This window comes from Crotalus tigris, unplaced genomic scaffold, assembly GCF_016545835.1.
Source record: "Crotalus tigris isolate CLP2741 ecotype Arizona unplaced genomic scaffold, ASM1654583v1 scf7180000018700.580195, whole genome shotgun sequence".
Classification (NCBI taxonomy): domain Eukaryota; kingdom Metazoa; phylum Chordata; class Lepidosauria; order Squamata; family Viperidae; genus Crotalus; species Crotalus tigris.
In genome coordinates, this window is record NW_024097154.1 from 149503 (window position 1) to 161954 (window position 12452).

Here is a 12452-nt window from a genome sequence, read left to right on the forward strand (position 1 = left end):
GCATATCCTTCTCTCCCTCTTCCTCGATTTCCCAATAAATCTATCTGAGGATTCAGTCTGGCCAATGGAATAACAAATGTGTATTTGTCTATGATCTAAAACTGTATCAATCTTTATACCACAAACTTATATAGATTCATAGACATGTCATACTCTATATTTCCTGTGCAGAAACGTAAAAGACTATATCCATCCAATACAAACATCCACCCCATGTAATTGAGCAAATGCCATATATTATCAAACATTTTGGTGAGCTCTTGGATACTTTGTATACTTTAGTTGGGATCTTGACTTCCCAGAAAAAAAAAAACACTTCATAATTGTATGGTTTTGAAAAGTGAGGATATTTCTTAATGTACATGTGTTCAGCATTACTGCACCAAATCAGAGATTCTTAGACTAATAAGATGTAGTAGAAAGAAAGAAATACAAACAGCATAGAGAATAAACAGAACATTCTGAAGTCACCAGTTGGGAGTGATCCAGGCTGAATCCAAACTTTCTATAGGGTGTTATAGAACAGTATGAAAGATGATTTTCCATATTTTTTCAGATGCAATGGATTAGTTTGTAGACTCTGAATTCTTACATCAGTGATTGTAATGAAATGTTGGAACGGTGTTCTTTAACCAGTGAGGAGACTCAAGTGCAAAAAAGGCACTCAATATATATTTTTTTCCTATCTTCCACAACCCTATTTCATTTTGTTTTATTTTGTTTTCATCCTTCTATTTTAGTATTCTTTGAACAAATGCCCAAACTAACTTGGAAACCAGTTGCTTGGATGGCTATTTTTGTTCCTGATAGAAATGGTGGTGTTTGAATTACATTAGCTGTGCACCCTGGTTGTGTTTGTGCCTTTGTTAACAGAAAATTGGATGCAGAACCATTATTGTAATTAATCATTTCATCATCATGGAAAAGGCTTTCATTTGGCTGGGTGAATGCACACAAATAGGCCATTCCTCCTGAGATATATTCAGAATAAAACAGCTGAAAACCAATGGAACTCAAAGAGGAGAAACAAACATTGGTAAAATATAAGGCAATAATAGAGTCTAATCTATGGTATTGACCTTCTGTCTTTAGTTCTTCACCATCTTCTGTAGCCTTCTATGTTTGGCAAGGGGAATTCATATTCATATGCCGGTGACCATTTCCTATAGTACTGTCTTGAAAACCATCATTGGTATATTAATAAAATGAAAAGAGCTAACTGGCTAAAAGTCAACTTCCCAAGACAAATAAATTTGCATATTGCTAAGGATTTCATAGACATTTCCTCTCTTTCTGTTCCTGCTATGTACATATTTGAATATATAAATGCATGGATAGGATTGCATCCTGAGTATGTGTGTTTTCTGAATATGTATATTCTTCACTGATTTGTTGGCTTTTGTGGTAGTCTTTAGGTTAGAGATTCTCACTTGCAGGGAAAGATGTGTATTTGCTAGGGGTAAAACTAAACTTTGATTGGCCCAAGGCTGCTTTATTCAAAAGGCAACTGGGCTTTCTTGTTTTTTCCTTGAAGTTGTTTTGCTTCTTCAGTTTTGACTGAATAGTGGAGAATGGAAGGATTTATATTTCTTGTAGTCATCTAGTCATTAGTACTCTTTCTGACAGTCATTGAGGCCACTTGGAGGTCATCTGTGCCCTCAGGATCAACTGAATAGTGCAAATGGCTGTGGAATCTTCTTGGAACTGCTGACAGACTGTGTTGTAAACAAGAGCTAAGACTAGCCTTTGGTTGTACTTAGGACACACTTGATACAATGTATCAATCTCACCAATAGTGACTTTAATGTTAGCAGAGATGCTGCAGTATCTATGGAAAAACCTAGTGGAAATCACAGATTACATCTTGAAGTGTATAATGAATGTTTGTAGTGACAATGAAATGGATGTGAAAGTAAGTGAATTTTAGCAGTGGCTAAAACTGAAATAATTTGTAATGAATGTTAGATGGTGGGATGCAACAAGATGTATGGATCTGAAAACAAGTATATTAAAGACCAAGGCAATTGTGTTTGAGGGAGAAAATGGACCAAATATTTGCAAGCTATACAAAGATGAAAGAAGAGTAGGTATATAAATCTGCATACTTTGATAAAAAAATTAAAATTGAGGAAATGGATACAGAGATGTTATGATGTATAAATGGTGTTTGGGAAATGATTGTATGTTATGAGGTATAATATTTGCCAAAATAAACAAAACCAGCTGTATAAATGTGCATGCTTCTGCCTCTTTGATACATAGACATGAGAGCTAAATATTCTAGAAGAAACATGGAAATAAGTTAGGAAACTTGCATAGTAAATGGAGAGATAGCCAAGAAAGAATGGGTGCTGAATAATAATAAAGTGGGTGACCAGTAAAAAGACATGCCTTGAGGTGGTCTGGTCATATAATGAATAGAAGTTGTAAATTGTAAAAGCAAAATATGAAGGAAGAATGAATGGATTCAGAGGCTGAAGAAAACAAAGAAATTTGTGGTTGGGTAGACTTCAATAAATGAGAAAAGGAACAGAGAGTTTCAAAGAGTGTAAAGCAAGATATGAAGTCATAGATGGATATAATAGAAGCACAAATAGTTTCTAGGATTAGAAAATATATGAAGAGCAACTATGTTTGTGTAAACCTGATTTAGGTATAGTTCCATTTATTTTTCTTATCTTGTGTCTTAATTACTTTAACCCACTAGTTTTTACTTCATTTTTTGTATTATTCATAATGTTGCTTACCCTGAATTAGTGTGATAGGTATGTGTGGATTTGAATCATAGTGAGTTGCACTTCTGATTATCTAAAATTTCTCTGAGTCTGATTTGATCTTGTGGGAATATATGATATTGCATTTCAGTACCTCAATGCATTTATACACATAGTCCATTATTATCAGTGATGAATGGCAACAATTTTCTATAACAATACATGAAGAAGCATGCTAGGTCTGACCAGAAGCCTATCTAGTCTTTCATTCCTTCCCCACAGTAGCTAATAAGATGCCCATAGAAATCCACATTCATAAGAGGAAACTGCAATTGGCATGAAAATTACACCTTACTAAGGTGTACTAAGAGGCATATGTCACCATCACATCTTTTTTTTTCTAACTTCAAGCTGTGATACACATTGAATAAAGGAATAAAGCCAAAATTTGAAATCAAAGACTTGTGTGCTTGAACTCAAGATGACAGTGATAGAACTTGAAAACTTCTCTATGTTAGATAAGGTGTTTGAGTGTTAAACTGTGAATAAATCTTTCCTTGGACCTGCCTCGTTCTAATCATGACAAAATTTGACAAGACCAGGAATATTGTCTGCTATTGAGGGCTGCAGTACTTCTATCTTTGTTTGTGGCACACCTACTCTTAATCACTGAAAGTCATCCATAACTTTGAAATTATATTAAATAATAAACTGGGCTGAAAGAAAACATAAACCAGTATGCAAAGACTATTAAACTCTGTGGTCCAATAAGATACAGAACTTGGCCAGAGTAAGAACTGAGAACTCTGACTATCTTTATTAGATCACTATCTTTTAAATGAAAAATAATAACTTAACCTTTATTTATGCTCTCAATCTGCTATTTCCATCCTGGGAAAATGTTCATCTTCAGGGTTTTATGTGATACCACAGAGTTTTTTTCATGATCAAAACACCCCAACAGTATTCTCCTGCTGTTTGCAAAATGTGCATTACTTTGAGCCAAGTTTGAATAGCTAGCTTAGTCAAACCTTAAGCCAAATCTGTACATTCTGTACTGCTCTTGGTGTTTTTGGAATCACAACAGCTATCCCCAACTCTATCCTCATCTCCCCTACACCTTTAATTAGTAACTGTTGCTGTAAAACTGAGAAGATGCTGTGACTGCATCTTTCTTCTATTTCTTCCTTTATTTGATAATTGGAAATGCTGTTGTGTATGGAAGAAGATGCCAGGAGCATTGACAAATATATTTCACTAGCTAGCCTTGTATGTCCAATCTTTTGGAAATAATTGTTTCAAATACTAAGAGAAAAAGAGAAAGGAATAGGGTGAAAGATGGAAGAGAGAGAAAAATAAAACTAGACAAATAGAAAGTTAAATACACACTGAGAAATTAAACTTAAAACCAAGCCAAGAAGAATTGAAAACCTTAAGTTGAGAAGGGAGTATAATATTAAAGGTCTTCAACTTTATTTCTGGAAAATTAGAACAATTATTCAATGGAACAACTTGCCTCCAGAAGTTGTGGATACTCCAATACTGGAAGTTTTAAAGAAAAGATTAGACAACCATTTGTCTGAAATGGTATAGGGTTTCCTGCTTGAGCAGGGGGTGGACTATAAGACCTCCAAGGTCCCTTCCAACTCTGCTATTTTCTTATTTACTAAATATAGACACAGACATCTAGTCTACTAGTCTTTCTAGCATAGTACAACCTCTAAACATATTTCTTAATTAATACAAATAAAGTATCACAAAAGTATCTTACGCTCAGTAATCTAAGAACATTTACTGATTGCCAAAAAAAATTGATTCAAAATGCACTCTAAGAAATATAATTAGAAAGCTAGAGATATAACATGGGAATATGCTGTTAAAGGAATGCATGCAAATGGATAGATCCAATAGATCAGTGTTTCTCAACCTTGACAATTTTAAGGCATGTGGACTTCAACTCCCAGAATTCCACAGCCAGCAATTAAGAAATTAATATGAGCATCTTATTTATTTACCCGGATGTACATGAACACAATCAGAATAAACAATATTGAATAGTCTGAATGAGATTCATATAAGATCTCATACTCCAACTATTGAAAACAAAATTCAAGTTTTACTTTCATGATTCCAGGAGGTTTCCAACTGATCAGTTACATGCATATTTAAAAAGGCATTCATAAAAGTAAAATAACATATGCACTCACCTGTAATTCTGTTTTTCATTTCCTATGTAAAATCTATCATATTGTGAATAAGCCCGACTTCCTTCCCAATCCATTAGTTCAATTCTTAGAGAGTAATGTTTTTGACTGGTGGTTATTGCAAAGATAAATTCATTGCCCAGCCAATATTCACCAGAGGGACTACCAAAACCCTAGGAGGAAAAAAATGAAGAAGTGAGTTTCATCATCCCTGCTTATATTTGTGCAACATACACCATAGAAATTTTCATTCGACAATAAATGTTCACAGTCTTCTTCAATCTGTTTAGTTGTTATTGTATGTATTACAACTTACCTCATTCCAGCCACAGAAAAGTAATTGGAAATGGAAGGACAGACGCTGACTGTCACTTTTGGGAAAATCAACTTTCATAAGTATGTAATAATCTTTCTAAACACATGTGCAAAATGTTCTTGATGTCTTAAATTATTGATTTATAATTTATGCCAATTCTATTTCGATAATTTGATGAAGATCATGACAATGACCATATTTTTCTTTGCTCTTTTGGTTAGATACAGACATTGTAAGTAATTGCTAGGGGAAAAAAGGAAGAAGGGCTACTGATGAAGACATTCCTTTTCCTAACTAATCTTCTTTTTAAATGTTTTCTCAAAGATATATTTGTTGCCCAATAATTAAAGGATATCATACAGTATACAGGGTGCATTTTCAAGCTTTAGTCCCTAAGACATTAATGATGTAATTCAATCACAATTAACAAGTCTCAATGATTTTAAGAAAAGCAAATTACAGGTTATTTCCTTGATCTGGATGTTATTTAAAAATATAAAAATAAATGACAGAAATACCTAGAAATATGACAGAAGAATTGTCTGGTATATGATATGATCCTTCATTTCAACTTATATCTTGTGCCTGATTGTTGAATTGGAATGACAAAGCTGTTAAAGATGCTAAATATCTTGGAAGAAAGATATCTCATTGGATGTGTTTTTAGGAATTAGAGCATAGGAAAATTTAATATTTATATACCGTATTTCTTTTCTTCATCACAGAAGAAAAAAAAATTGCTGTCTTGCTAGCACAATATCACATAATATCTCATAACCATGATTGTTTTAATAGAAGTTCCAATCTAAAGCAAATAAGAACCAGATAGTAAACTGAAAGGCTACTCTTTGATTCAGCTGCTTTGCAGGAACTGTTTAGGGCCAATCAAGCATCTCCTTGTTAACAAAATCAGAATCAAAGTAACTCAAACAACAAGAAAACTAGGGACATGGGTCACCAATAGAAAGAATCCAGCATTATCTCAGCAGTGTCAGGACTAACATTTTGCAGAGTTGATGTTAACAATGGAAAGAAAATGCTATGAAGGGTACAAAAGTGTTTTATTAAATCTGGCAAAATGTGTAAGGATATCCTTTTTGAACCACGTTCCTCCAGTATCATTAAACAGTTCTCTCTCTTACTTCATTTTCCTCATCTGATAATGTTCATAGGAAGCTCTGAGGTTTTTAATGGAAAAGAAAATGAAATTGAAACCAGATATAGCATATCTTATGGATATGTTTCAAAACCATTGAATGAAACCACTAATAAGTCAGTCCTAACCTCTCACCCCTACCTCAGGAAAGCCTATCTTCTGAGAATAAGTAAGAGGACCCTCAAGCTTTAGATGGAAATGATAGAACTGCTTTTTGGAGGGGGAGGTCAGTTGATATATTATGGGGCATTAATTGCTTAATTCACCGTTAATATCCCACTTTTAAAAAGTTATTTCAAATAAGTCCAACTGTAACTATTTTTATAAAGAAATTATAGAGGAGGAGGAGGAGGAGGAGGAGGAGGAGGAGGAAAATATCCACACAATCAAATAGCCCAAAATAAAGATATGGAAATACACACAGATATTAATCATAAAAGCCTTGTAGAATAAAAACAATATAGACTATAAACCTTAACTCACTTTTTCAGACACATTACTTCCTTAAGAAATAGAAAAAGAGATAGAGGAGATAATTTGGCTGATAGTTTCATCTTCCTTGCATCAGAAGACAACCTAGCTAGAAAACTCTGCATTGCAACATAGCACTGACTGATTGGATTCTTTTACTGCCCCAGTTGTGTGAGGGTCAGTTTTCCAAGAACTTACAGTCAACTGTTAGCCCAACCTCTTGTTACCTCTGCACAGTTAGTCCTACAAAGAAGGAAGCCACAAGTGAAATCTAATTTGATTCTGCACTCTCTGGAAAAGAAGAGCAACAAAGATGATTATGAGGCTGGAAGCCAAACAGTTGCAGAAATTGGGTATGTCTAGTCTAGTGAAATGAAGGACTAGGGTTGATATGATAGCAATGTTCCAATATTTGAGGGGCTGCCAAAAAGAAGTGGGGGTCAACCTATTTTCCAAAGTACCAAAAGGCAAGACGAGAAGCTATGGGTAGAAACTAATCAAGGAGAGAAGCAACCTAGAACTAAGGAGAAATTTCCTGACAGTGAGAATAATTAACCCATGGAACAGCTTGCATTCAGAAGTTGTGGGTGCTCCATCACTGGAGACTTCTAAGAAGACATTGGACAATCATTTGTCTGAAATGATATAGGATCTCCTGCTTGAGCAGGAAGTTGGACTAGAAGACTTTCAAGGTCCCTTCCAACTCTGTTAATCTGTTCTGTTGTTTTTCAGCAGTCAAAAACAGAAGGATTCATATAAAGCAGAGATTTGGCAACATTTATCATTTTGAACATAACACTCCCCAAAGTAAGCAGGTCCAAGATAGATAAAACACAGACAAAACAAACAAGCCAAAACCCCAGATTCAGTTTGAACTCATACATATTTAATTAATATTATATGCTGTTATTTAACATTAACATGATAACTTCCTATGTATTGAATAACTTTTTTCTTCTATTATATATTAAATAGGAGATGTAACTTTTTAGGGTGCTGGATAAGGAGTTTAGAGAGGTAAAGTAAATTTGTAGATACAACTGCTTGTGAAGAATATATATATATTCTTTCTTTTCTATTTTTCTTCAATCTTTTTTCTTGCACTTTTGCTTTTATCTTATTTCTTTTTTCTTTCTTACTTCATATTAATTTGCAATAATTTTTATTTCCTCTTTAAAGTTTTAATAAAAAGTTTTAATAAAAATTATAATTATGTAAAGAAAAAGGGGCAGGGCATTAATCATACTATTAAAGCCATCATTTGGATTTTTTGACACTCTCCCCTACCCCTCTGGCAGATAACCTTGGAAACAGGATTGTTGTCAGATGGAATTTAAATACAGTGATAAATGCCTCATAAATCATCAAATTCTTAGAGGTCCCAGCTTTTCTGACAGTGTAATGTCTGCATCAGTAATAAAGAATGATACACACCTACAAATTTGTTCTTGTTCTATACAAGAATATAAAGATTTGAGGCAGATTTGGGATGCCTTGTGACCTGGATCTAGTTAAATGTAGTAAACTGATCCTTGCATTTCATCAGTAATCCAACAAAGTTTATACCAAATGTAATGGAAAAGGGATAACCATATTAATCAGCTAACTTTTTTTTTTTTTTGCAAAGAACAACTCTTTTCTCCTTTCTGATTAGGGGAGGCCATCATGTGGGGTGATTTAAAACACATTTCTGTGGTCCAGTTAAAATGCCGAAGGGCAGGCAATCAAAAGATATATAACCACATGTCAACACAATTTCCAAAACAGATGTTATCCAGCAACATTTACAGAGGGAGAATATGATTCTAGATAGGACTATGTGCTCTAAGCAGAGCAAGCTCGGGCTAAGGAAGGCTATTAAACTATAAATGCAGTAGCAGAAAGCAAATTATAAAATAATTAAACACAAATGTACATGGTTACTTTAGGTTCCCTGTAAGAGGTAAGTAGAAAGGAACTACAGTGTTTACATTTCTGATAAATGTAAATTTATCAGAAATGTAAGCATTCTGATAAATCCTTTCTGAAAAGGATTTGTTCAATGTGCATTTTAATGCAGCTTTGCCCACTTTACATTCTATAAATTTATACAGAAATATATATCAAGGAACATGCCATTTAGCTTTTAAGATGCAATTTGCTCCTGGAAAACATATGTGATACAGCAAAGCATGCAAACTAACATTATATTAGGAGGAAATAATTGAATGTGTGTATGACAGTCCAAAACAATAAGATAATGGTCACAATGTCCAATCAAAGTTCTGCCTGTTTCTTTTTAAATTTCATTATGTGTGTGAGATACATCTAAAAACAGTCAGAGCTTCAAATATAATGCTGAGGCCTCTATCTCGACTTTTTTTATTATTATTATATCCTGTGGACCCCTCTTTATGAGGGAACAGCAGCCAGAAAATCACATGCTGGGCGAAAAGACACCAAACTGCATTATATTACAGAGAACTCTTTGCTGGGATTATACATGCTGGGCAAATTGCATGGAAAATTACAATTATTGAAGAGATTTCCCTCTCCCTCTCTTTCATGTCATTTAAAAAGATCACAAATTGAAAAAGGGACAACATGAACTGGGAAAAAAAGTAAAAGAGTGACAGCTATTCTTACCCTGCCTCTGAATTATGATTTCTGATCTTAGAAACTGCAGCTGTTGCGTCAAGGCCGTTTGTTCTAGTTCTGAACATGGAAGAAAAGGATGTTTTGTGGCTGATAAATATTATCAGTGTCTCCAAACAGCTGATCACTATTACTATTACAATTCCTATTCCTCCTGTCTGTCTTTCACTAATATCAATGGGAGTAGAGATTATTATTTTTATTCATGTCAGAAGCATCACAGTTTATATATATATATAAAAAACAAGATATATATAAATTAAACAGATCTTGCCCAGAAAATAGCAACATCAATTGTATTCTTTTGCACTGCCATGAGGTCCTTAAGTATATACTGATCAGGACATAAAGGGCAGGTATACATATGTGTTGTTGTCTGCATATCACCACAATCTCATAGAGCAAAAGCCACTGGATAGCCCCATTTGTTCAGAGTGTCTCTGGATATTGTTGTACCCATTCACAGTCTATTCAACAATTTCCGTACTTCCCAACTTTCATCAGACCCTGGTGCCAGCTCTTTCTTTGATTCCATCTAGTGTTGGTTCTTTGTAGCTATCCATAGAGTGAAAGATGAACATATATCTCCATATACTGCTCTTGTGCTAGCCTTGTCTATATGAGTATTTCAAATAGGATGATTAAAAAAACCCTTTCAGTTTCCTGATAAACTGGTAGGCATGAAAGTGTAAAGGGAAGTAAGAGTGGATAATCACAGTGAATGAAATAAGATTTTGCAAGCTGAAGTTTTCTCTCTGTAAGCCTACGAATAGCAGAGTGCAACTACTGGGTGGGGGTATCCATCACAAATAATGGAGAAGCTAAGACTCTGGCCGGGAGGCTGGTTCTCATATTAAATATTACTAACTGCTAAAATGGTAAATAAATAAAATACATTAAGTAAAGCTAAAGATGCTTCCTTAAGCAGATTTTTTAATTATCATTTTATATCTTCTGAGACATGATTTACTTCTGGGTGTTGCAATAATTCTTTGTTAACTACATGAAACTCCAGAAAAAAATCATAAAACCGGAACAATTAAGACTGCATTCCTTAAATGAAAACTCAGCGCCTAAAAGCCACAGCATTTAATTAATTCAGGAAGGAAAGTAACATCTTCCCAGATTTGAGTGCCAACAGTGGGAATACTTTATCCAGCCCTCTACTTCTGAAATTTTTCTTTTGTTAATTCATTCAGAAATGAATTTAGGGGTGGGGTTTTTTTTTGTATAAAAGGGCATCCTGATATATCTATACAAATATCAACATTTGAAAATATGTCACTTGCTACATTGAACTGGCTAACTAACTTAAAGACTTGGAACAACAGTAGAAATGGATATAGTAAGTATTAGCAGAGTCACTGAAGCAGTAGGTGTGAACTTAAATGGACTCCAGGAAATGGTAGAGGACAGGAAGACCTGGAGAAACGTTGTCCATGGGGTCGCGATGGGTCGGACACGACTTCGCAATTAACAACAACAACAAAGTATTAGCAGAAATGCTGTACAATAATTGCATAGCTCTTTGAAAACTAAAGGACTTCATATATACAGGTAGTCCTTCAATTGGGACTCCAGGTAAACCAGACAGGAAACATGAACTAGAACTGTAATTTTTACAGTTTTGCATGATTCTTCTCCCCTCATATGATAAATGGGAATTGAGGAAGGTAAAGCCAGCTAAAAGTACTAATTCCTGGTGATTACATAGGCATGTTAATATTCCATAGGTCCCTCAAGACCTGGTTTTATATTAAGGCCTGGAGTTCTCCAAGGACCAGGGATATTCTAAGATGGTTCTGTCATTGTGCTTAATTTACTCTCTCCTGTACCTGATAGATTATATTTTAAAGACCACTGGTAGCACAGTGGTTAGAATGCAGTTTTGCATGCTAAGTCTGCCCACTGCCAAATGTTCAATTCTGACTGGCTCAAGGTAGACTCAGCCTTCTATCCTTCCAAGTAAAATGAGAACTCAGATTGCTGGGGGTAATATGCTGACTTGGTAAACTGCTTAGAGCAGGGATGTTAAACTTGCAATGTCACATGGATGTGTCGCGATGTATCGCAACTTTTTTGCCATTGCCGGCAATGGGGTAGGCGCAGTTTTGCTATGATGCATCTGGCCTGTGGGCTGCCAGTTTGACATCCCTGGCTTAGAGAGAACTGTAAAGACTATGAAGTGGTATATAAGTCTAAGTGCTATTGCTATTAATAATGACTGTTTTAAATTATTTTAAATCTATTCATTGATTTATTTAATTGTTGTATACTGCCCAGAGTCGTTTCATGTGAGATGGGTGGTCATATAAATGGAAGATAGTGATAAAAAGAGAGGGAAAGAAAGATGATAGATGGATGATAAATAGACAGACAGACAATACAGAAACAGTTTGCTACTGATTTTTCTGGAGTATATTTTTTAAAAAAATCCAGTGTAAATTATGGAATCTGAGACCTAGCTAGATGCCTTCATTGTTGAGGGGGGCATTTCTATTTCCTTCAATTATTTGATTTCCAGTTTTTTAGGATATTTATTATTGTGGTCTTTTCTATTTGTATTTGCTATTTTTATATTCTCACATTTTATCTATGATTGTGCACCACCCAGCATTACCTTGGGTGAGATGGTTGGCTATATAAATTGGATTAATAAATGTATAAACTGTAAGATTTTCTATTGGTGTTCTATCCTATTTGTGATTGGATTCCTGCTTAGATTCTGAGAGTGATATAGATAACTAGATGCCACCAGCTGCTATATAATGAGACCAGTTACTTTGTTCATATTAGAGATGAGAGTCCCAGATTAGCAACTGCTCTCAACTATTGTTGATTCTGATGTAGTTATAAAAATACTAGAATTAGGATACTTCAATCAAATATACATGTGGGAAGGATTTTAGAAGACATCTCAGCTTACATGATGTTAAACACAGAAAATGACTTGATTT

The 12452-nt window shown here is 34.5% G+C and overlaps 1 protein-coding gene across 1 annotated transcript in view; it reads right to left on the reverse strand.

Moving 5' to 3' along the window:
• The window catches only part of ANGPT1 (angiopoietin 1), a 129429-nt gene that overhangs the window by 20440 nt on the left and 96537 nt on the right, over positions 1-12452 (reverse strand). Inside the window, exon 7 of the mRNA XM_039355615.1 lies at positions 4922-5091. Within this exon, the coding sequence (XP_039211549.1) occupies positions 4922-5091 (170 nt within the window). The remainder of the gene's footprint in view (positions 1-4921; positions 5092-12452) is intronic.